At 37.3% G+C, this 23,624-nt stretch overlaps 1 protein-coding gene across 1 annotated transcript in view; it reads right to left on the reverse strand.

Annotated features, from left to right (window-relative positions):
* Positions 1–2,583: 2,583 nt before the first annotated feature.
* The window catches only part of LOC147633171 (agamous-like MADS-box protein AGL11), a 147,627-nt gene continuing 126,586 nt past the window's right edge, over positions 2,584–23,624 (reverse strand). Inside the window, exons 4-8 of the mRNA XM_086805814.1 lie at positions 3,665–3,726; positions 3,384–3,489; positions 3,266–3,307; positions 3,101–3,142; positions 2,584–2,955 (exon numbers count right to left, since the gene is read on the reverse strand). Coding sequence (XP_086661940.1) covers positions 2,803–2,955; positions 3,101–3,142; positions 3,266–3,307; positions 3,384–3,489; positions 3,665–3,726 — 405 coding nt within the window. The 3' untranslated portion in view covers positions 2,584–2,802. The remainder of the gene's footprint in view (positions 2,956–3,100; positions 3,143–3,265; positions 3,308–3,383; positions 3,490–3,664; positions 3,727–23,624) is intronic.

A 23,624-nucleotide genomic window follows, 5' to 3' on the forward strand; every position in this document is an offset into this window, starting at 1 on the left:
CAAGGACATGCTGACAAGACAAAACTTTCCATGTTAGAGACATGGCTAGTATGGTGGCATGCCAGAGTGGCACATGAGGGTGAATACATGATCAAGGTATGAACAGTGGCTTGGTAATAGTAATTTCTAGAATTTGTACACTTGTAGATTAAAAAATGTGGACTTGTTATGCTTGTTGATAAAGATATTGTGTGTGGTTCTCTTGTCAATAGGCAATCGAGAGACCAATGAGAAGTTTTTGGTGCCAAGAACAAACTTGGCAAAGTCTGTGCATGGTAGCTGCTAGGCATCAAATGATGGAGTAAAGTAAATCTCTTTGTATAATGCTTGTCAAGGTGATCTTATGACAACCCTTTTGCAACAGTCAAAGTGTCTATACTCCCATCAAGGATGGAGACTCACATCATCTAGAGTATGAGTATGTGACTCGAAGGGTAAGATGGCCTAAGCCATCCCAAAGAGAGAAACAAAAGAGATCAAGGAGGACTGAAATTAACATTCACCCAACAAGGTGGGCTATTCAAAGGACCAATCCGGGAAGTGAGGTTAGATGTCAAGGATACCATGCAACAAGGGAAAAAAGTGTAATGATTTGATTAATAAAAAAGGAAGAGTTGGATTATTGGGTGTCCTAGCTCCTTGTTTTCAAGGCCTTGTTCAAGTTGCATTAGGTGTCGAGAAGATCCAATATGTGTGGTTCTATGGGAATGACATTAATCATACTCGAGAACCAGAAAACATTGTATTGGAAAGACCAACAAGCTGTCCTACAGTTTGGCCAATTGCAAGGGGAACATGCTTACACTCAAATGAGATGGATGCTTTGTGGGCTATAGGCTTTGATCTACTGGAGTGTGAAATTGCACATGAATCAAGAGAAAGAGGAGATAAGGATCCCATGCATGGGTCAGGCAATCACAATAATGGAATGGATGTTTGTCCATTACAACGAGATGGAAAGATGGTGGTTGTGTTTAGGGTTGTAACTAAGGAGATGGAGGCAAGGATCAAAAAGGCAAACGAGATGACTTGCACAATCAATGACTGCAAAGTGTTGGTTGCAAATGAGCATATTGATTTTACCTTGTCAATTGTAGGAAGTCAAGTGCAAGGAAAAACATATCGTGTGCTTATCTCCAAAATTCCTTCCTGCACTTGTGAGGACTTTTAGATGTGGGTTCGTGGTGGAAAGAGGTACATGCCTTGCAAGCATCTTTACTTTGTCTTTATAAAACATCTTGAACTGGATGCACATCAGTAAAAGTTTGTCCATCAAGTAGATTTAACCAAGAGAGAGCTTCTTCAAGCATTACAGCGGGTGAATTGAGATGCACGATGGAGAAAGCAATGGACTTTTGCGTTGTGTGACGTTCAAACGTTTTGGGATTATAGGTTAGTTGTCTTCTGTTAAGTACACAAGCTCGAACAAACCAGAGACTACATATCACATATGTTTCAAATGATAGTTTTACTAGCCGTAGTTTGTCTACACACACCTTGTTTTTGCCACGAAGCATATGTCTTTTAACAACTGCAGTAGCTACATTTTGTCTTCTCACATCTTGTTGGCACTTCAAATGATCTATCTTTTGATAATTATACTAGATATTGGCATACATGTCAGAACTATGGGGATCAACTATCTTTTGAGAATCGTGCATTATACATTAAGTTTGACCACACATGTTAAAACTGTGAATCGTCTATCTTTTGATAATTGGGTAGCCTTCTTGCAATGACATGGAAAGACGATGGTTGTGTTTGATGTTGTAAATAATGAGATGGTTGGTGTATCGACATGCAAGATGGAGAAAGCAATGGTCTTATGCCATGTGTGATGGAGAACATATCACATAGGTTTTGATAATTGTATTATCCAAATATTGTCTACACACACCTTGTTTTGGCCATGAAGCATGTGTCTTTTAACAACCGTGTCTTGGTAGAGTATGTCTGCTCACGTCTTTTTGGCACTTCAAATGATCTATCTTATTGCTTTGCAAGATGGAGAAACTAATGCCACAGTTTCCTTGTGAAATATGTCATACTTTGTCATTTAGGTTCACTATCTTTTTTCAAGAGAGGGACCTTTTTTTCCCACTGCTCGTATTGCTCATACAATTTCGCTTATAGCCCCCGTGACCAACAAAGATGCTGTGATCTTTCTCTTATAAGAACCAAGTTGGAGGGCCAATGGGTAGTTCTCATTTAAGTCCAACATCTCCATGTTGCTCACACCTAGCCAATCAATGGCACTTAATGCTGCTCTTATTGTTGATGTATTACCATTTCAAAAAACTGGGGCAACAATGCGTAACTTTCCTTGCTCATGGATATTGTCGCTATTGGGCCTTTTGAAGATTGTGTACATAGAGGTTCAGGATTAGCAAAGCAACGGTTGTGCGTAACCAAGAGTGGCATACAAAATATTTTATAGATTTTTAAACAAGTGAGGTTGGGCTAGGCTCTCGGAATAGTTATGGTGGGCACCTTATATGGCACCTTAGAACCCTTGTTGATAACAACGAGCCTTACACACGACCACAACACGATATCCTTTTAAGACCTGTTTTTGTGTAGAAGTTTTTAGGAAATTAGGTCATGTTCATTGTGCGGTCCATCGTGCCTGGTCTCACACGTTTTTTACATAAACCAATTTGTACAGAAGAGAGTTTTTGATACAGAGATTTTATGAAAGTTTGGAAGTGCTATGAAGGTAATTTCTTGCCGGAGCAAGATATATATATACGCACATTTGGTTTCATGAAGGGTGGTTTCATCCGCAATAATCATCCTTATTATCTAGGAGGAGTAACCCAGCTGAAGGGTGGTTTCAGCAACACTCATGCATGATTCTTCTTCCTTTGAGGACGCCTTAGCTGCACTCACCCTGTCTATGGGGCCTGTTGTTGTAGACACACCAGCAGGCGGTTGCCATGCATGAATCTCAGCCAACTAAATGACGATTATGCCAGAAAGTTGAGAACAAACCAATGAGTCAATAGTAATCACCCGAATTAAGGCGCGGTTTGGGCGTGCAATTCATTAATCAACAAAGTTAGTGCGACAAAAGCTATATTGAGCCTTGGGGTTTGATTACCTTGGATCTTAGGGACTCATTCTCCGCTCGAAGCAAGTTCTCCTGAATGTAATTACCAATCAAAAACCCATTTAAACTCTTTGTTATGTGTGTTTTTATCGTATTACAAAATTAGTTTGTAAAATATCTATCCTATAGAAAAAACAAAATGCATGAAACACGCACCTCGGTACGCAAATCTTCAACTTGTTGCACGAGCAGTTGTGTCTGTTCAGGAAAAAAAAAAATGTATTCGGTTTAGGATAGAAATGTCGTATCAATTTAACAAAGTATCGACAATTACCTTTCTTTCTCTCACACGAGATAGGCCATTTTGAAGTTTGTTTTCAAGTTTTTGCAAGCTCCTAATCTGCAATTTGTCTAGATTCTCACTTGACATATTTGAAATTCTTTAAAAATCGAGAAAAAAACAGAGAAAATTTAGTATACTGCTTCGATAGTATATACGCTGTATACCTACTTCAAGTCATGGGATACGACACAAGCTACCATGAAATGCTTACAACCATTTGAGGTGACAAATATGGCAAAAACATATATTCAATGCTGGAAAAGTGTTCTTACCTGTGCATTTCTTCTAGGACTTGTAGTTGGTTCTTCATTCGCACAGCCTCATGCCTCCAATACTAACAACACAACATTATTGGTTATTAGTGGTCTTACCAATTGTAAGTGTGAAGACCAAATTTGCCAAAGTCAACACATGTTGTAAAAGTCCTCTTTGAAGTCAAGCATTGGGGAGAGCTATAGCTAAAAGTATAGGACACGTCATCAGAGATAATGGACAGAGTAGCTCTGGGAAGGTTACACAAATCATGAAGCTTACACACAAGTTCAATGGAGATGTCAGCGATCCTAGAACTCGAGGTCTTTGATCAAGTTTATGAGGCCTTATGTGGTGAGAGGGATGATCTTGCAAAGACCAGCACATTTAGTCTTACTACTGATGGCAAGGTTGATGATTGGTATCAGACTCTGAGAGTTGAAGAGCGTCTAAACTTTACTGGGCTTTGAAGGTTATTGCTAAAGCAGTTTGTGTGTGAGGGAGCTTTGTGGAGTATGGCTTCATAGTTGCACAGAGCTGAGAGAGAAGAAGATGAGTTAGTGAGAGATTTTATTACCGCATTTCAACTCTTGTTGTGCTCTACATGAGCACTTTTCCAACAATCAAGTGCTCGATCCATTTATGCACAGGCTTAAACATGAACATATCCATAATGGTTTGGTCATTAGAGGTATCACCAACAACTTGAGGATAACTTGATGATAAAGGGAGTAAAAGCTTCAAATTCTAAGTTTGTTGTGTCAGGTAGCGGTTGTAGCACTACCACTACAAAACCTATAGCTAAAGGTAATACTTTAGTAGAAATGACTTGGACTCACTTCTCAAAAGACCTCCAAGAGGAAATGAAGGCTACCAAAGCTTTGAGCAATGCACACATGTATCCAAGGAGAGAGCTACATTGGTGTTCCAGTTGTTGTTAGGGACATACCACTAGCAAATGTCCAATTTTAAGAGCTCGTTACAATAGTAACTATAGCTTTTGTGGGCGCTATAGTCACAAAGCCCGAGATTTTTGAACAAGACCATAGCTAGCATTTCTGGCACCGCAACAAATGACAGCCCCCCTCAGTCTTGTAACAAATCAAGAAATGGTTGAACATCCCATGCAACAACTCTTATGAAAGGGCATGCACCATGCACCCATTATGCCATTTCCTCCACCCGTCTTGGGACCACAACCTCCTCCACCCAGGGTGACACCTCTTAATCAAGTAAGCTTTGAGGAACCTATTGATTACCAAGAATATGAGGTAGATATCAAACCCACCCCCACCTCTTTGAAGACCCCACAAAGCTTCATCCTGTAGTGGATGGGAGAGGGGGAGTCAAGCCAATTTACAAACTTGCTATGATGGGAAGGGACTGAGACATTAACATCACAGCTAGAAGACTGCCTCTTCAATATGTTACCACTGTCGATGGATTAACGAGTGCCCCAAAAATATTGTAGTGACAAGCCCAAAGATAGGACCCATCATCACATTCCTAAACATGATTGGGATAAGTAATCAAACTCAAAGGCAGATTCTAAAAACTCCGGATCACAAACCTTTTCATGCTATCACCTGAATACAGACCCAAAACCAACATGTTTTTAAGCAACTATTAGTGGCCTCGGTAGCAAAATCTAAGAAGAAGAAGAAAACCGGTCGACCAAGGTGTGAAGGCTAGGAGCCAAGACAAGATTCAATTTGTATTCTCACCAATCATTCTCTTATGGAGCTAATAGAGTGTCTTTCTTCTCTACTCTCTTTCTCTCTTAGTGAGAGGAGGTCAAGCTTCCTTTGGAGTGCGGGCGGAGTGGAGATTTGGAATGTGGTTGTGCAGCAACATCGTCTCCTACGAGAATATGAGCATAAGAATTCATGAGGTGAGTGACACACCTTTCCAATGAAATTGTGAGCTAGGTCATGTCATATTGGCTTCTTGATTGAGATGTTTTATGCTCCCGAGTGTGGTTGGGTAAAGCCCCATGACATTGATTTGTTCTTACACTCTTTCCATGGTACAAGGACTTCCCATCCACGTTGAACAAAGAAGCAAACATGCATGTAGAATGGCTGGAGAAGATGGGCCTAAAGGAGTTTGAAAACCTGCCTTGAGAAGATTTGCAACACAATTTTAGGGCAAGTAAACAATTGGAGCAGCTTCAATGCTCCAACGTCATCATGCTATCCTCAGGGGAGAAGAAGAAGTTCACGACCGTGTATGTATTAAAAGTATTCTACTTTCCAATATAGAGGGAGATTGAAATCAAGCTAGCAAAAGATGGAGATCTCATCACAGAGTTTGACCCACTAGAAGGAAAGGCAAAGGAATACAAGATAACAGGAAATGTTGATGAGGACAGACAAAAGTAGATAAGGTTTATAGTGGAGGTGATCAACCTTACACACAAACCCTATAAAATGTCTAGAAAGAATTTTGGGATGGTCAAAGCTACAGAGGCTAGCACACAAGTGGCATGGGTGGAGGTTTTGTTCCATAACCTCAAAGAGAAAATTGGCAAGCTCACGAGGCCTAGCACCAAAACCAAGATCGGGCCGTTTCTCAAGGCCCATGTTCTCAAAGGAAGAGCTGAAGCAAAAGGAGAAAGAGAGAATGTGGAAGACACAAAGGACCACACCCCTACGAAACTTGAAATCACTAAGCCGTTTGGAAATGTGAGACCCCTGCCCCCTCCTCGTGTGCATCGAGCTCAAGGGTGCTATCAGCCAAAGTAGCACTTCTTGCATAGGGCAGAGCCTCTCACTTGAGGCCTCGCCCACGGATGTCCGGACAAGAGACTAATCCCTCGGTTCTTAAAAAACCGAACCTGGAAAAAAACTTCCCTCGTCCATAAAGCATAGGCGATTCCTCCAGGAGAAATATTCTAACGTAGTCAAGGCCTTAACTTCCCTTTTTCATTCCAACCAAACCCTCGGATCACATGGCTAGATCAAGGGAGGAACTTGCACTTGGATCATAGAGATCAACGCTTTTTTCCTCGTCAAAGAGGCATAGCTGTTGATTTTTTTCCATAGAACAAAGATTATCCGTGATTTTCTTCAACTATCGTAACTTGAGCATTTTAATTAAAGGGATCCATCAGTCCAGCCTACTAACCCCATCCAGTCCCATGGGTTAGCCAACCGCCCAACCACTGTATCGATAGGATCCATTATGAAAATTTGGTTATGTTTTGTCCCGAGTACCAAAGGAAAAGAGCTCCCAGGCCCCCTAGCCGGCACTCATGCAAAATACAGTTTAGACACACCACTTATGCACCTAATATGAAAATACGTTTTACAGATTTAGCTATCTTTAAAGCAAACTTGAAATGAAACCATAGTATTACTGATCATAATCCTCCAAAATATCTAGATCCAATTTTCAACTTTCCCACTTTCCAACTATAAAATGCAATTTCAGTCATTCCTTCCTCAGCGTACCTATGACATCATCCACATCCACAATGCTCCACTTGCTCACTCAAGGGCCTTTTCAATAGTTCCTAGCCCATAGTACCTAGGAGTTTAATCACATAAAAACCATATGGACTCTCGGGGATCAACAAGATTAACCAACAAGATCCATGTAAAAGAGCCATGAACTTATCCCTTGAACACTAGCAAGGTCAATCAACCAGATCCATGCCCATGTTCAGAAAATAGCTCCAACTCATTTTCTTTTCCGACGCACACGTGGGTATCTTCAGAGACCCAGTGCTTGAGCACCGTATGATCAGCACCCTCTAGGTTCTTTAGCAGGTGACCTAGCGCTTTGCATAATTTAATAATATATCCATATTTCTTGGATAAAAATTGTGGTGTGATCATGTGATTTTTCTCAAAAAGCTAGTAATTGTTCCTCTTTTGTGATACCTTAATTCGGGAGCTCATGGGTTTTAGCTCGGAAAATGGTAGGTCACAACAAAATCACACAAGCACTAATGAGTATCCACAGCAGGTCTTTCCTATTGATGTATTGCGCTCATTGTATGAAACTTGAGAACCATGATATGAGCATGTATAGGTACCCACGTCACAATTACAACAACTACATGTATCTCAAGTACCTCAGCTACCTTCTGCATAGTACCTCAGCTACCTTCTTCATAGTACCTCAGCTACCTTCTGCATAGTAATTATTAGCTTTACCTCCTTCACTTGGAAACGGGCATGCTCCAGGGGAAAATTTATCAAATATGCAAAACCAAATGAGGAAAATGTATAGAGTACTTAAAGTGCTTATACCACCATCTGTCTTGCCACCACAACCACCACCTCGAATAATGTCAATTAATTAAATGATCATTGAAGAGATGAGAGAAGAAGGATAATATGTATGGGAATCTAAACTAACCATGGAGGAGTTAGATGACATTTGGGAGGTAATCCCATAGTATTTTTTGATGCAAGGGAACACATGAGCACTAGTGTTCTAGGCTACATTATAACGGAAGGGCAAGGAGATTAATGCCATAATAAGAAGAGCCCCAACGCAATGCTATCACAACCAAGGATCTCACCGTGTGGCTGAGTTAATGCAATGAACCTGTAGAATAGTCAAGTAAGTACACACCCAGGTTTGAGTTGTGTAAAATGCAAAATTGACCATTTAATCAAAGATTGTCCTTATTTAATGACCACTAATCTAGCCATGAGACTTTGAATGATTGGGGTGTGATCAAGGATGGTGGCAACACCATTTAATGTCATGACTCGTGTGTAAGTACTAAAGACCCCAAAAAATAATGGAGAATTTTAGCTAAATCTTCTATCCATACGTCAAGAAGAAAGGGCTAAGAAGGTGGGATGAAGAGACTCTGTAATAGCAATTTAGGATGGATTGGACAAGTGAGCAGTTGTGAATATTGTAACCATTGAGTCAAGCCACAATAATGTGTTGACAAGAAAAAAATGAGTGGTGACAAAGAAAGAAGCGGAACTGGCTGATGGACCCAAGACACCAAGAGGGGTGGTGGGCGAGTATCCAAATGCCAAGAAGTAAATAAAGAAACAAGAGGGCATCATCAACCCTACTCTAGGAAAGCCAAAGAAGGTTTGAGAAGAATAGTAACAAGCCAGCCGGGCTACTGAAACAATATATCCTAGATGAAACACCACAAGGAAGACAAAATAGTTGAATGTGCAAGAACCTGTGTCAAAACATAGCAAGAGTAAGACCAACTTCTAAGAAAGAGGGAAGAACGATTTGTCCTAAAGAATGTTTGAAGAAGGAGGAAACTATCCTCTGTAAGACTCAATAAATCATGTTTTAGAATTATAAAATAATGATGTTGGTTGAGTTTCAATGCCCAAAGATGTGGTAGGGCTAACAATGTTTCTCTCCATGCACAGATAAAAATGCCAAGTGGAACCTGGCTGAGAGGAAACCCCCAAATTTGGATTGATTTAAAAGATTGGGTGGAAGGAAAAATGCAAACCAATCCACTAAAATAATGAAGAACTACCCTTGCCTATCGAGGAAGATTTAGAATTGTTTGAAGGAATGGATGATCTACAAGAACTAGTTCAAATACTGATCAACCAAATGGGAAAGTATTATGAGAGTGATAACATAAATGTAACACTTCGAGTGGTGCAGTTATCAAGCTCTTACTATTCTTGATGGTGGAACTAGATAAGTATTGTCACAAAGAAATGTTGAAAAAATGGAAAAAACCAATGAACCCATTGTAAAAATGGTTACGATACCATGTCATAGCCTATGCAAGTTTTATAGAATCTAAAAATTGAAACTCTACTCATTCTGCTATTTCCATACGTTTGTGGTCATGAATTTTATTCGGCATGTAGATTTGTACGAGATGATTCTTGGTAAACCTTTTATGAAGAGTACTAAGCTAGTTCTTCATCAAGGCTAGGCCACGGATCACATTTACCTAAAGGACTCACAAATCCTAATAGTGGACGTACATACATGGAAGACACATTCCATGGATGGAGGGTTGTTTGGAAATGATTCCAAAACAAAACTTAGTATAATTAGTATGCAACCTTAGTATAGTTATGTGCAACCTACGAACAACTACAAAGTGTAACAAGAAGAGAACATCTTATATGCTTCTCTACCGAATGATGATTTTCGCAAAAAACTAGACGGATTTATTGGACACAATAGATGTCATAGAGAAGTATGAAACAAAGTTTGTGGAAGGATGAAATGTTAATCATCATGGTGCATATGATGAGGCCATCACACATTAATGCTTCTTCTTTATCCATCTTTAAAACTTCAACCTTGCACGGCTGAATACGAAGCTCGAGGGGTGCACTACAAAGAAACCCTATGTATCACGTGCATTCAAGGCCCGAGGGGTTTTTAAAAATCCCTTACCTGTGAATTTTTCATGAATAAAATGACCCCTTTTTTCTTTATAAACTTACAGGTTTTTTTTAGGCAATTTAAAAAACCCATTCTAAAAATGTATTTTTATAAATTTACCTTAAAATTTTGAATTTAAAAACCCCTTCATTTGAACTCACGTGATATGCTTACATATTTTTAGGTGAACCTGTGAGATACGAAGCTTCTTTGTCGCAATTAGATTTAAAATCTTGCTATTTCCAAGAGGACAAGTCATGGGAAAGCTCTTTGAAAGACTAAGATCCTGAACGGGAAAGAAGCTTCATATTCAAACATAAGGTTGAAGTTTCGAAGATGGATGAAGAAGAACCATTATCATGCGCTAATCATAGTAATATTCTTAGAAGAGGTCCCGTGGATGCTAGATACGTCTAAACCACTAAAATTCATGAGGAATTGTCTAAGAGTTGGGGAGAAAAGTTAAGCCAAATAATGCTACAAACACCTCAAGAGAAAAACATGAGCTAAGAAACCCCTAAGATCACAAGATCGGAGAGAAGGAAATGAAAAAAAGCATTGGAAAGAAAGGAAGAGAATGAAGAGCCTAACTTACAACCATTTCAAAAACTTTAATGTTGATGAAAGGAAGGTGGCCGTTCACTTAAGAGAGTAGTGCTCAAAGGGTAAACAAATAGGATTCTTATGTGATGAACATGTAGAGGTGGACGAGGTTGATATCATAGAGCCTAATGAAGATTCCAAATCAATCTTCATTGCCATGGAGCTAACACTACAAAAGGAAACTAACAACCCTGTAGAAATCACTTCACTCACAATTCAATCAAATTCACCACTCGTGATTTTATAGAATCGCGGCGATGATTTTTGGCTCCCATCTTGGAAGCCATAAATTACTCCTACAATGCATCATCTTCCACTCTCAAACCTCACATGTTTATACACTCACATTTCTATCACCGTGATTTCGCATAAATCACGGCCGTGAATTTGAACCCTATAGAATCATGCCATAGAAAATGAACCAAAACTAAAATATATTGAGCCCTCAGGATGTGTTGTGATAGCTTGTGCTTGAATTAAGTTTTATTTTGATGCATCACTTGACATGATTGGAACCGTGATAACGCACCTACTATTGTTTGCCATGATTATAGCCACTGTTGATGTGATCACAGCAATGGTAGTAGGCGTGGTCACAGCCTCTGCACTTCTATGCTAGTAAGAATCAAGATGCTACCACATGTCACATGCATTAACTGTGATCCCACAGGCAATAAGTAGGTGAAGTATTCTTCATTGTTTTCATTATCTTTTCCATTCTCGAGTTTTCAAGCTTCCTCCTTCAACTTTCTGCCTACACACCTGCTACTTCACATACATTCATTACCATCACCAACAATCATGCACAAAATCACGAATAAATTTCCATCATGCATAGTCCCAATTCTTAATCCTTAATACCAATGTTTCACTTCCCAATGGGTGAAGGCCATGAGGTATATCAAACCATGATTTTATAGTCTGATTAAGTCATTCTAAAGAGCTATAATTCATCCTCTAGTACCCTCAAATAGTTATGTGCTAACATTCAAAACTTAGTTTAAGAAAAAAAACTCTAACAAGAGAAATGGTACTCCTGCCAATCAGTGATGAACTGATAAAACTCTCTTTGTTTTAGTAGCATGGAAGGTAAGGATGTGAATCCTGACCCCTGTTATAAGGACCCACAGTCACCAATATCCTCAAAGGGAGATGGTAGAATCCCAAATAAGAAGGCCAAAGAAAAAGTAGCTAGACCTTTCCATTAGAAGACTAGCTACCTCCTCATGCCCCTTGTGGATCAATGCAACAGCACCACCATACTCAACCATACCAAGACAATGGTGGAGAACAAAAATGTGTGTTTTTAGTACCACTCTCCTAGGTGTATGCAACTAGTGTGAGAATAACACAGAGGTAAAAGAGAAGCTTAACTAAATAGGGCTCATAAGTTGGGTAGAAGAAGTACAATGCAAGGTGTACACCAAGGTCATGCCAAATTCCTAGCCTCTTACTAGCAAGGATCCAAAAGAGGAACAACCCCACCGACATAGACCGGTCAAATAAGGTAATATAGATTATAGGAAAACTCATCCAGGAAGCCATGCATGGAAAGTTTTTTTCTAATCCCACGCCCTTCTCTAAGAAGCTGGATTTCTTGGATATTTTCCAAGCCATCAAAGTCAACAACGGTGTTGAAATCTCTACCCTCAAGGATCCAAAGCTAAATAAAGCATGATGAGTGTGGCATCAATGATTATTAAAGTCAAGCCAGACATATACAATAGTGCACTAGGTTTACAGGTTGCACAAAGGTGACAAAGATGATTGGGCTAGCATTCTACATAGGGAATTCACCCATTACTTGGCCAAGCATGGAAGTAAAGTGGTCAACCAGTATATCCTCACATATGTGCTTAACACGCTGCCCGGATCCTAGAGAGCCACTCCCAAGAATCAAAGAGATATCCCTGGATAAAGAAGCATTCCAGAAGTGATTACAAGAGCATTCGGTAGTGCTAGCAGAGTAAAAGGATTTGATGGGAATGCTTGACTTGGGCTCCCCGCCAATAGAACATGCAAAGAATAAGAGGGTCAATACAAACCCCTAATGACCGATCTCTATTCTCCCAACATCCTCGGCCCCAACTCATGAAAAGGAGAAGGAAAGTATGGTAGGCAAGGTTCCAAGAAACCCACCACCACTGCCTTCTCCATCTTTGCAAGGACCCACAACCATGAAAAATACATGAAGAGGCCACTCTCCCTAGCATGCCCATTCTGGAGCTTGAGGTGTTGAGTATCATACAAAACCAAAAGGGAAGCCTACCTTGGCCCCACAAAAACACAAAAAGTGGCACCTCCTTGGGATTTAGATGAGACATTCTAGTTGGAGGAACTAATTGCCCAAGTGTCTACACCCGAGTCATGAAATGAATAGATGGAAGGCATTCAAAGCAGCTCTAGCAATGAGGAGGAATTGGTAGCAAAGCACAAGTGGGAAGAAGAGAAAAAATAAGAGGAATAATTTAAATCACTCCTCCCCTCTGGCTACAGGATAAAGACACAACATCAAGGAGGGCTTTATACATGAGATCAAGAAGGATCTCCTTCACTACCTTCAAACAAGTACAACAGGGTAAAAGAGTACTTGAAACAGGGTGAAAGAGAACATTATGAGATGGAGGCCTATGTCTTGGACCTTAATATCTTATCAACCCAAATGATGGAGATAAATTTCCACATGTAAGCCTCTACCAATTGCATGTTAAAAAGACAAGATAGTACCCTAGCAAAGGTAAATGCCCAAGTAATGGCACAAGGACATCTAGATTAAGCATAAGGAGACACCAGGCTCTTAACACAAAAGTATAAGAATTCCTTGCACAACTGGAGTAGCATAGGTAGGAGGTTATACATGAAAAAGACCACCATACACAGTTGCAAATCTAGGTGGAGAGCCTCACAAAAAAGGACCACCATACACAATCGCAGCCTCGCAAAAATAGTTGTTATGCCCTTGAAAAAACACTAGAAGAAAAGGAGGAGTTGTAGGCTACTAAAACAAGCTTAAAGGTGTAAATGGTAACTTTAGAAGGTTAATTAGTGCAAGCAAAGGAAATATATGAAAAAAGTTGTGAGATTTATGAAGTACAGGCCAGAGATCTCAAAGAATCCTTGTAGGGCTTGCAGCCTAAAAAGGTAAACATGATATAAAGCCATCAAATCTCACATCTAAATAAACAAAATTTTGATGCACACACAATCAGAGAAGGTCTATAGGACGACATGGTGATCCTCACAAAGGAGAGAGATGGCCTCACCACTTAGAACCTACAACTCAGTGAATCCCACCAACAAAGAGAAATAGAGGTGGAAATTCTCACAAAGAAGACATATGGCCTCGCCACTCAGAACCTATAGCTCACTAAAGCCCGCCAAACAAAGAGAAATAGACGTAGCCAGTGTATTAGCTGACCAAGAAGCCCAGGTGCAATAGCTCTCCAACAACAACTAAGCTACCCCAGGGAGCTAATCAAAGCCAATGATAATTTTTTCCATAAGTTAGTGTGGAAAGAGAAGCCCCCCTGGTTGACCTTCCACAATGGTTCCTGGGGCCCTTACACATAGACCTTTACCTTGTTATTTATTTCACTAACACTCTCTATTATCAGTATAACATAAATCTAAGTCAGGAGCTAACCCAAGGAGATTTGGCATTAATTTAACAAAATACCACAAGATATGTTCATCCCATAGTCATAATGGATATATTTATGGGGGTTCTCGAGCTAAGGAAGGGTCAAGCTCTATATATATATCCCCTACACTTGATTATACTTAATGTTCACCATGAGCAAGAAGTACATATATTATTTGATTCTACCAACACTTCCCCCGTGACCAGAAAGATGAAACATAATAATAGAAAGAGAGAGAGAACTTACCTATCTCGTGAAATTGTCCTCTAACTTTAAGACTTCTTCATCTCACCTTCCGAAGGAAGGTGAGGCCTGTAATGGTCATGTAAGTGAAAATATTAGTAACTATTATTTCTTTCCTCCTCATCACTATTCACCTACTAACCCTCTATATTCCCACTACTCGAAGAAAAAGGATGAAGGATGTAAGGCTATCTCATACAAGGGATGGTAGAGGAAATAACTACACAAGTGGTCTATAGTGCAAAGTGGGCTCACCCCACCCCTTTCTGGGAGAGAAGGACCAAGTTTCTAGAGTCTCAAGAAGTATTCTCAACACTTCTCCATATGGTCAGAACCATCTTGAAGCTTCCCCACCATTGACTCAATGGGGGGGTGTACTTGTAGGAAGACCTACATACAACATGCATTCAAACGGTATTAAAAAATACCCTTTTGTGAACTTTGACTTAATATAATGATCTCTTTTTCTTTATAAACTTACAAGTTCTTTTCAAAATACCATTTTAAACCCCTTTATGTAAGTACATTTTTGTAAATGTTTCTCAGAATATTGGTTTAAAACCCCTCCTAATGATCGCATGTAGCATACTTACATATTTTTCAGTGAGCCCCATCAGGCCTAATAACTCTCTCTCTCCTCCTCACTATTATCACTTGTCCCTCCTACTGATCCTTTAGATCATGAGAACTTAGTGGAAGCATAACCAAAAATAATGATTTTTAAAGGTCAAGCTAGAGACATTGGGGCATTAGCAATAACAGTTGAAGATCTCCAACAACAAACAAAGTCAAAGAGAAGTTATGATAGCTACACCTTTGGATGAGGACGAGAGCATGGTCCATATTGGTATAATAAATTATACTAAATTCTAAGTTAAGGCTCAATTCCTTGTTTAGAGTAACATCCTTTCATGATGCCACAAGTTAGGTGTACACTTTTAGCCTAGTAAAAACCTTGAATGTCATACAATGCTAGATATGATTGAGCTACCACTTATGAGTGGAAAAGGAACCTTAAGGGAGTGTGGAAAAGCAATAAAATTTAGCCAACACATAATTAGAAGTATATTTTAGAAATCAAGCTAGATAATTATGTGCAACTACCACATGTGGAGGCAAAAGAATCCAACACACACATAAGGGGATGACATAGAGATGATGGTACATAGATATGAACAAGATAAAGAGAATCCTAATCTCATTAAAATCCTCATCCCCTTATGTGCAACACACACATAAGGGGATGACATAGAGATGATGGTACATAGATATGAACAAGATAAAGAGAATCCTCATCTCATTAAAAACTATGAAATATAGCCAAGATAAATATAGAATGACATAAGTATTTCCTAAACAATGAAGCCAATATAAGTCTTAGATGCATTTTCCAAGGGAATTAGATCCATGCTACATGCTAATATAACATAGGTATAAACCGATATTGGAGTTTTGTGGTGAGAGAAGGAGAAGAATTCATGCTTTTGTTACAACTTTCCATTTTCCAACTTGCACCTTTCAAGAGCATCCAATTCTTATGACAATGTATCCTTTTTCTCATTAAGGCATGGAAGAGTATAATCAATCAAGTTATTGTTGCAACTTGGAGGTTTCTAAAGATATCCGTGGTGTATCGACCACCAATCTAAATAAAAGTTTGAGTCATTTTTCCTGAATAACTTATAGTTTGATAAGAACAAAGGTCTAGAACTAAGAATGATCAGGTATTACTAACATCCACTACACTCCTCACACTTCCATACATGCACAAACTTTTGAAGATATGATTAACATAGGATTTTGGATAATACTTCCATATTTTAAATAAACTCCTTCCATGTGGCAAAATTACATGAACTACTACTCACACACTCTTGATGATTTGCCTTTCAAACAATAGGTAAACTCCTAAGGACAACATTGTATGTATTCAGGGGGATGTTAACCTCATCCAAAGGGTTCATAGTTACACTCTGCTACACATGAGAGAAAGTGATAAGTGCTATATGTAATGGTAGTATAGACAAATTTATCATTTGTAAGAATCTAGCCATGTCCAAGCTATCCATGTAATGGCAGTATCAACAAATGTAATCTTTGTAAAAGGCTAGCCATGTCCAAGGTCTATTTAGTTGACTTTTGAGTTTTGGATACCCAAGTATGAACAAGGTGCAGGTGTGGGGGTACCCAAACACAAATAAGGACCAGTTGTATACAAGTGATTTTATCATAATGCAAGACACAAATCCCCTTTGTGTTATGAGTTTTAATTATGATTTTATGCTATCTACTTACTATGTAGCTATTCTTGGTCCATGTTCAGAGGAGTAAATTTCCTCCTTAGAAGATAAATTGTAGGAGAGTAGAGATTCAAGACCTAATTAAGCTTACAAAGTTCAAGAGGCTTAAACTAGAGAGAAAGGTAAGTTCCCCTATGATAAGTTACATTATACTTGTAAGATTTCTTCTCAGCATGAATAACAATTAAGCCTCTACTTCAATCCCTTGTAATCATTCTATGTTTTTGAATGCAAGAAAATATTATTTTTCCTTGTTTGACCTAGTGAGATAAAAATTTCTAGAGAGTGGTAAATCAATATTGGAATATTTTTGGATAAATAAACTCTACAAATATCAAAAAAATATTTTCCTAAAATAGAAAATCAAAATAGATTTTCCAAGGTGCAGTTGGAATTAATTAAAAATGATTTAGAAGACCTTAGCCTAAGGGTCAAGATTTTCTGAAAATTTTGGATTAAGGTTCCTATGGACCAATAAGATTAATACAAGTGTTGGGATAAGATAAATCCAAAGAATAAAAGAAAATACCCAAAAATGAGTAAATGCCCATATAAGATGAAGAGTTGACTAAGTATTAGATTTATTAGTTAAAAATTATGAGGTATTAATAAAAAAATGAGATATTTTAGAGTAATCATTCATTTTTGACACATTGGTAAAGAGAAGGGGGCCCTTTAAGGAGACACCTATTTCACATGTGTGGATGAGTTTTAAACTAAAAAATAATAGGATATTTTTATCTGTTGTCTTTCCTAAATCAAACCAAATCAAAAAGGGAGCCAAACTGATCCAAAACTTGTCCCAAATTCAACCAAACTGAAGCTGAAAAATTCTAGAACTCAGTTGGACTCAATTAGTGGCCTCCCCCACCTATAAATAAACCCTCATTCTTTTGTATTCTCATCTGTGAACTAAAGTATGCTGGTATTACTCTAAGATAAGCTTATTTTCTATTATCCTCTACAAATTGAAGAGATTGAAGATTCTCTCGCTCGTCAATCTTCCTTGGAAACTTCATCAACATACCAAACCAATTGATTGGTTGGGGGCCTCTACTTTGATCAAAGAATCAAGCAATCTAGAAGGTAAAATGTGATTTATGGTCTTTTTCCTTTAATCTCCAAATGTTTCTCTCTTCTCGACCCCTCTCCAGCTTGAGAAGCAATCAATTGAATGGCTTTTGAATACAATTGAAGTTCTTTAGTGAATTGTATTGATAAAACACATGAATTTCCATTTATGCTTAAATTATAATATTTTTTACGTATTTCTCTCTCTCCCCCAAAGAATGGTCATTCCTATGACCTATTCTATATTCAAATGAAGCTTCTCATGAAGCAATTCTCTAATCTAAAAGTAATTTCTATGCTTGTCAAATTAGAGGCTAAATAAGTAGCTTGTTAATGCTTTTATGCTATTTCATTTATGAAAATATTAAGAATCAAGTCCATAATAGGATATTGATTCAATTAATGGTTATTCTAATCATAGGGATATTATAAACTTCATGCTTTCAAATTATTGAGAATTATCAATAATAGTAGCAGAGCTATGGTAAAATTTTAAAAAAATTAACATATAAATCATTTCATTCATAATATGAAAAGAGGAATTCCTACCATATTCTAGGACTAATCATCCCAGATTAATTGAATGATTCTCATTATAATCATGAAAAATTAGATTTTTATATATATGCATAAACAGTTAATTAAAAAAAAGAGAAATTTCTAATAATCCATTTTTATGTTAAAAGAGTAATCCCCATGACAATGAGAATCCATGTATTCCAATGAAGTAAGAGAAAAATTATGATGTTAAAATAATGTATATTTTATTTAAAAATTAAAGAAAGATTCTAGGTAAATTTATCTTTTTGTATAGATAAGTTTAAATGATAAAAGAGGAATTCATACCATATTTGAATTCAAATATTTAAATAAGAAAAGTGTAATTCTTATTGTAAAGAAATTAAAAAAGATTTTTATTTAAATTTTAAGAGAAAATTTAGTTAAAATTAACTTTTTGTATAGACAAGTTTAAATGATGAAAGAAGATTTCCCACCATATTGGAATTCAAATATTTAAATAAGAAAAGTGTAATTCCTAGTGTAAAGGAACTAATAGAGATTTTTAGTTAAATTTTAAGACAAAATTTAGTTAAAATTATCTTTTTGCATAGATAAGTTTAAAGGATGAAAGAGGAATTCCCACCATATTATTGGAATTCAAACATTAAAATAAAGAAAGTGTAATTCCTAGTGTAAAGTAATTAATGGAGATTTTTATTTAAATTTTAAGAGAAAATTTAGTTAATTTTATTTTCATAGATAAGTTTAAATGATGAAAGAGGAATTCCCACCATATTGGAATTCAAATATTTAAATAAAAATAGTGAGATTTTTAGCTTAATGAGATTAATGGATACTTTTATGTAATTTTAAAGAAGAATTTTAAATATATTTACTTTATGGTAAAAGACGAATTCCCATGATAATTAGATTGCACTCATTAAAATGAGAAAAAGAGGAAATTCAAGTTTATTAAAAAAAAGTTATGATATTTAGTTAAAAAGAAGAATTTTTATGATAATTAAGGAAAGATGGATTTGAATTAAGTTTTAGTATCAAAAAATAAATTTCCACCATAATTCTACCTAATGAATTAAGGTCGAGAAATTATGTGATAGAAGGAATATCTTTGGATATTTTAATTGGTAAAATCACTAAATGGATATTTACCCAAAACTAGATGCTTATCTGAAGGGAATCCTTGTAGAACTAAACCGAATGAGTTTGGTTAGACTACGAGAGGGACGGACAGTAAACCTACTTGTCTATCTCTCGATCTGAATCAAGTTAAAACTTCATGAGGGACCAATTCCAGTTACTAATCACAAAGAATAGACTACCGAAACTAAACTAGTTTTTCCTGATCGAACTCACCCCAAGAATCTAGTTAGAGAACCAGACTGAATGATGGGTAGATTACCCTGATGAGAGATCAAGGATCCTCATTATGAAACTAGGAATTATGGAAAGAGGGTTTTTGGAACCAATCTCAAATTGAAATTTTATTTGCATTGTAATCTCTGTTTTTTTATTCAAAGGACCGTTTTATTATAGAATGCTAGAGGAAGCATTTGGCTTATGTTTTTCTAAGAGGAGGCTCATTAGAACAGTTGGCGGGGAGTCGTCAAGGGACATCACTCGCGGGAAAGCTTGCCGAGGTCTTGACCAGTCTCGGTAGAGTTAAAATGGTGCGCTTTTGGTACGATGGGTGAGGATCGACGAAGCAGTCCCTGAGTGAAGTTCTAGGACACATAAGGAGGATCCTAGAGGGTTTTGACGAGGCGATGCACGGGCTCGCGGTTGCTAGGACACCCATGCGTACGTCGAGGAAGATTTCGGATGAACTAAAAAGAAAGATTTTTGGAAACCAAATTTTGATACTGGATCTCGTTTGTTGGCTACCTGGTCTTCAACGGAGAGTCCAGAGAATATTATTTTAATGTAATGGACTCGGAATTTTAAAAAATGACGATCATAAATATTATGATTTTTATTGAAGGATTGTTTTAAAGCCAGTCGAATCTGTTATAAATGTTAACTTCATATTGGGTGTGTACGTGTGCCTACCTTTATTTTTGCATGAATCGCCGGCTAGGGGGCTTGGAAACTCTTTTCCTCGGTACCCAGGCAAAAACACAACCATATCTTTATATAAAGGAATCCCACCAATACAGTGGTCAGGTGGTTGGCTAACCCGGGCCGGATGGGGTTAGGCTGGATCGGAGGATTCTTGAGAAACAACTAGATACGATTAGTTACGTTAATTAGTTTAAATCCTGAGAAGACCTTGTTATGTGGGAGGGGATCAACGGCTGTGCCTCGTAAATGAGAAAAAAAGCGATGATTCCATGGACCAAGTGCAAGTCTCTTCTTGATCTGACTATGTGACTTTAGGTTTGGTCAGATCGGTTTAACAAAACCTATGCAAGTGGAATTAGCGAGTGGGAAGATTCTTTTCACTCACCTTGAGACTGACCTTATTCAATTTAGCCTAGATGGGAACGTAACATAGTGCCAGTTCAGAGTCCTACCCCTCGGAATATATGATATAATCCTTGGAATGGATTGGCTCTAAAAGAATGAGGCTGACATTCATTGTCACAAAGAAACCATCTCTTTCCTTGACCTTCACGAGAGTAAAGTTCAAGGAATTGAAATTTTCAGATCTCCAGTGCTACAATTAGTCAAGGCTTCCAAATTATTAAAAGGGCTCAAAAAGAGGCAAGCTGTGTATGTCGTTAAAATGAATCCAGTAGACATAAAATGCAAGGCTAAAGGACCAGAGTGGTTAAGTGAGTGTGTAGATGTGTTTCCTGAAGAGCTGACTGAGATGCCTCCATCTCGTGAAGTAGATCATGAGATCGAATCAACCCCTAGAGTTGAGCCAGTAGCCCAGTGTGCATACAAAATGCCAGTCCCTGAAGCCATAGAACTTAAGGAACAGTTAAGATAACTGTTAGAATAGGGATTCGTTAGACCCAGCGTCTCACCTTGGGGTGCGCCCGTTCTCTTTCAAAAGAAGAAAGATAGAATGTTAAGACTCTGTATTGACTACAAAGGACTGAATCAATTAACAATTAAGAATAAGTATCTTATTCCTAGGATTGATGAACTTCTAGATTGGCTAAGTGGGACCCCAATATTCACAAATATAGATCTCAAATCTGGGTACTACCAGATCAGAAACAAGGAACAGGACATCCCAAAGATAGCATTCAATACTTGCTATGGACATTTTGAGTTCACAGTCATGCCATTTGGATTGACTAATGCCCCGGTGACATTCAATCGTCTTATGCAAGATATTCTCAGAGAATACTTGGATGATTTTGTTCTTGTCTTCTTTGAGGATATCTTGGTATACTCAAAGAATGCTGTAGACCATGAAGATCATGTGCACAAGGTCCTGGAAATCCTAAGGAAACACCAACTCTTTACAAAGAAGATCAAATACAGTTCTTTCTTTGTTGACCAGGTGGAATACTTGGGATTCATATTAATTTTTATGTTTATGCATAAAAAGTTAATTAGAAAAAAAAAATTAGTAATCCATTTTTATGTTAAAAGAGTAATCCCCATGACAATGGAAATCCATGTATTCTAATGAAGTAAGAGAAAAATTATGATGCTAAAATAATGTATATTTTATTAAAAATTTAAAAAAAAGATTCTAGTTAAATTTATCTTTTTGTATAGATAAGTTTAAATGATGAAAGAGGAATTCCCACCATATTGGAATTCAAATATTTAAATGAGGAAAGTGTAATTCCTAGTGTAAAGGAATTAATAGAGATTTTTATTTAAATTTTAAGAGAAAAAATAGTTAAAATTCTCTTTTTGTATAGATAAGTTTAAATGATGAAAGATGAATTCCCACCATATTGGAATTCAAATATTTAAATGAGGAAAGTATAATTCCTAGTGTAAAGGAATTAATAGAGATTTTTATTTAAATGTTAAGAGAAAATTTAGTTTAAATTATCTTTTTGCATAGATAAGTTTAAATGATGAAAGAAGAATTCCCACTATATTGGAATTTAAATATTTAAATGAGGAAAGTGTAATTACTAGTGTAAAGGAATTAATGAAGATTTGTATTTAAAGTTTAAGAGAAATTTTAGTTTTTGCATAGATAAGTTTAAATGATGAAAGAGGAATTTCCACCATATTGGAATTCAAATATTTAAATGAGAAAAGTGAAATTTTGAGCTTAATGGAATTAATGGATATTTTTATGTAATTTTTGAGAAGAATTTTAAATAGATTTAATTTATGGTAAAAGAGGAATTCCCATGATAATTGGATTGCACTCATTAAAATGAGAAAAAGAAAGAATTCAAGTTTATTCAAAAAAATAGGTATGATATTTAGTTAAAAAGAAGAATTTTTAGGATAATTAAGAAAAGATGGATTTGAATTAAATTTTAGTGTCAAAAGATAAATTTCCACCATAATTCTACCTAATGAATTAAGGTTGAGAAATTATGTGATAGAAGGAATATCTTTGGATATTTTAATTTGTACAATCACTAAATGGATATTTACCCAAAACTAGATATTTATCTGAAGAGAATCCTTGTAGAATTAAATTGAATGAATTTAGTTAGACTATGAGAGGAACGGATAGTAAACCTACTTGTCCATCTCTCAATGTGAATCAAGTAAAAAATTTGTGACCAATTCCAGGTACTAATCCTAAGAATAGACTATCGGTACTAAACTAGTTTTTCCTAACTGAACTCACCAAGAATCTAGTTGGACAATCAGATTGAATGATGGGTAGATTACCCTGATGAGAGATCAAGGATCCTCATTATGAAACTGGGAATCATGAAAAAAGGGTTTTTGGAACCAATCTCAAATTGAAATTTTACTTGCATTGGAACCTCTATTTTTTTTATTCAAGGGTTTTACACCAGAATGCTGGAGGAAGCATTTGGCTTATGTTTTTCTAAGAGGAGGTTTGTTGGAGTAGCTGGCGTGGAGTCTTGAAGGGACGTCGCTCACGGCAAAGCTTGCCGAGGTCTTGACCAGCCTTGGTAGTACGGTTAAAATGGTGCGCTTCCGGTACGATAGGCGAGGACCGACGAGGCGGTCCTTGAGTGAAGTACTAGGACACCTAAGGAGGATCCTAGAGGGTTCTGACCAGGCGATGCACGGGCTCGCGGTTGCTAGGACACCCATGCGTACCTCCGAGGAAGATTTTGGATGGACTAAAAGGAAAGATTTTTGGGAACCAAATTTTGATACTGGATCTCATTGGTTGGCCA

This window comes from Cibotium barometz, chromosome 12 (genome assembly GCF_041138505.1).
Source record: "Cibotium barometz isolate CiBa-2024 chromosome 12, ASM4113850v1, whole genome shotgun sequence".
In the NCBI taxonomy this organism is placed as follows: domain Eukaryota; kingdom Viridiplantae; phylum Streptophyta; class Polypodiopsida; order Cyatheales; family Cibotiaceae; genus Cibotium; species Cibotium barometz.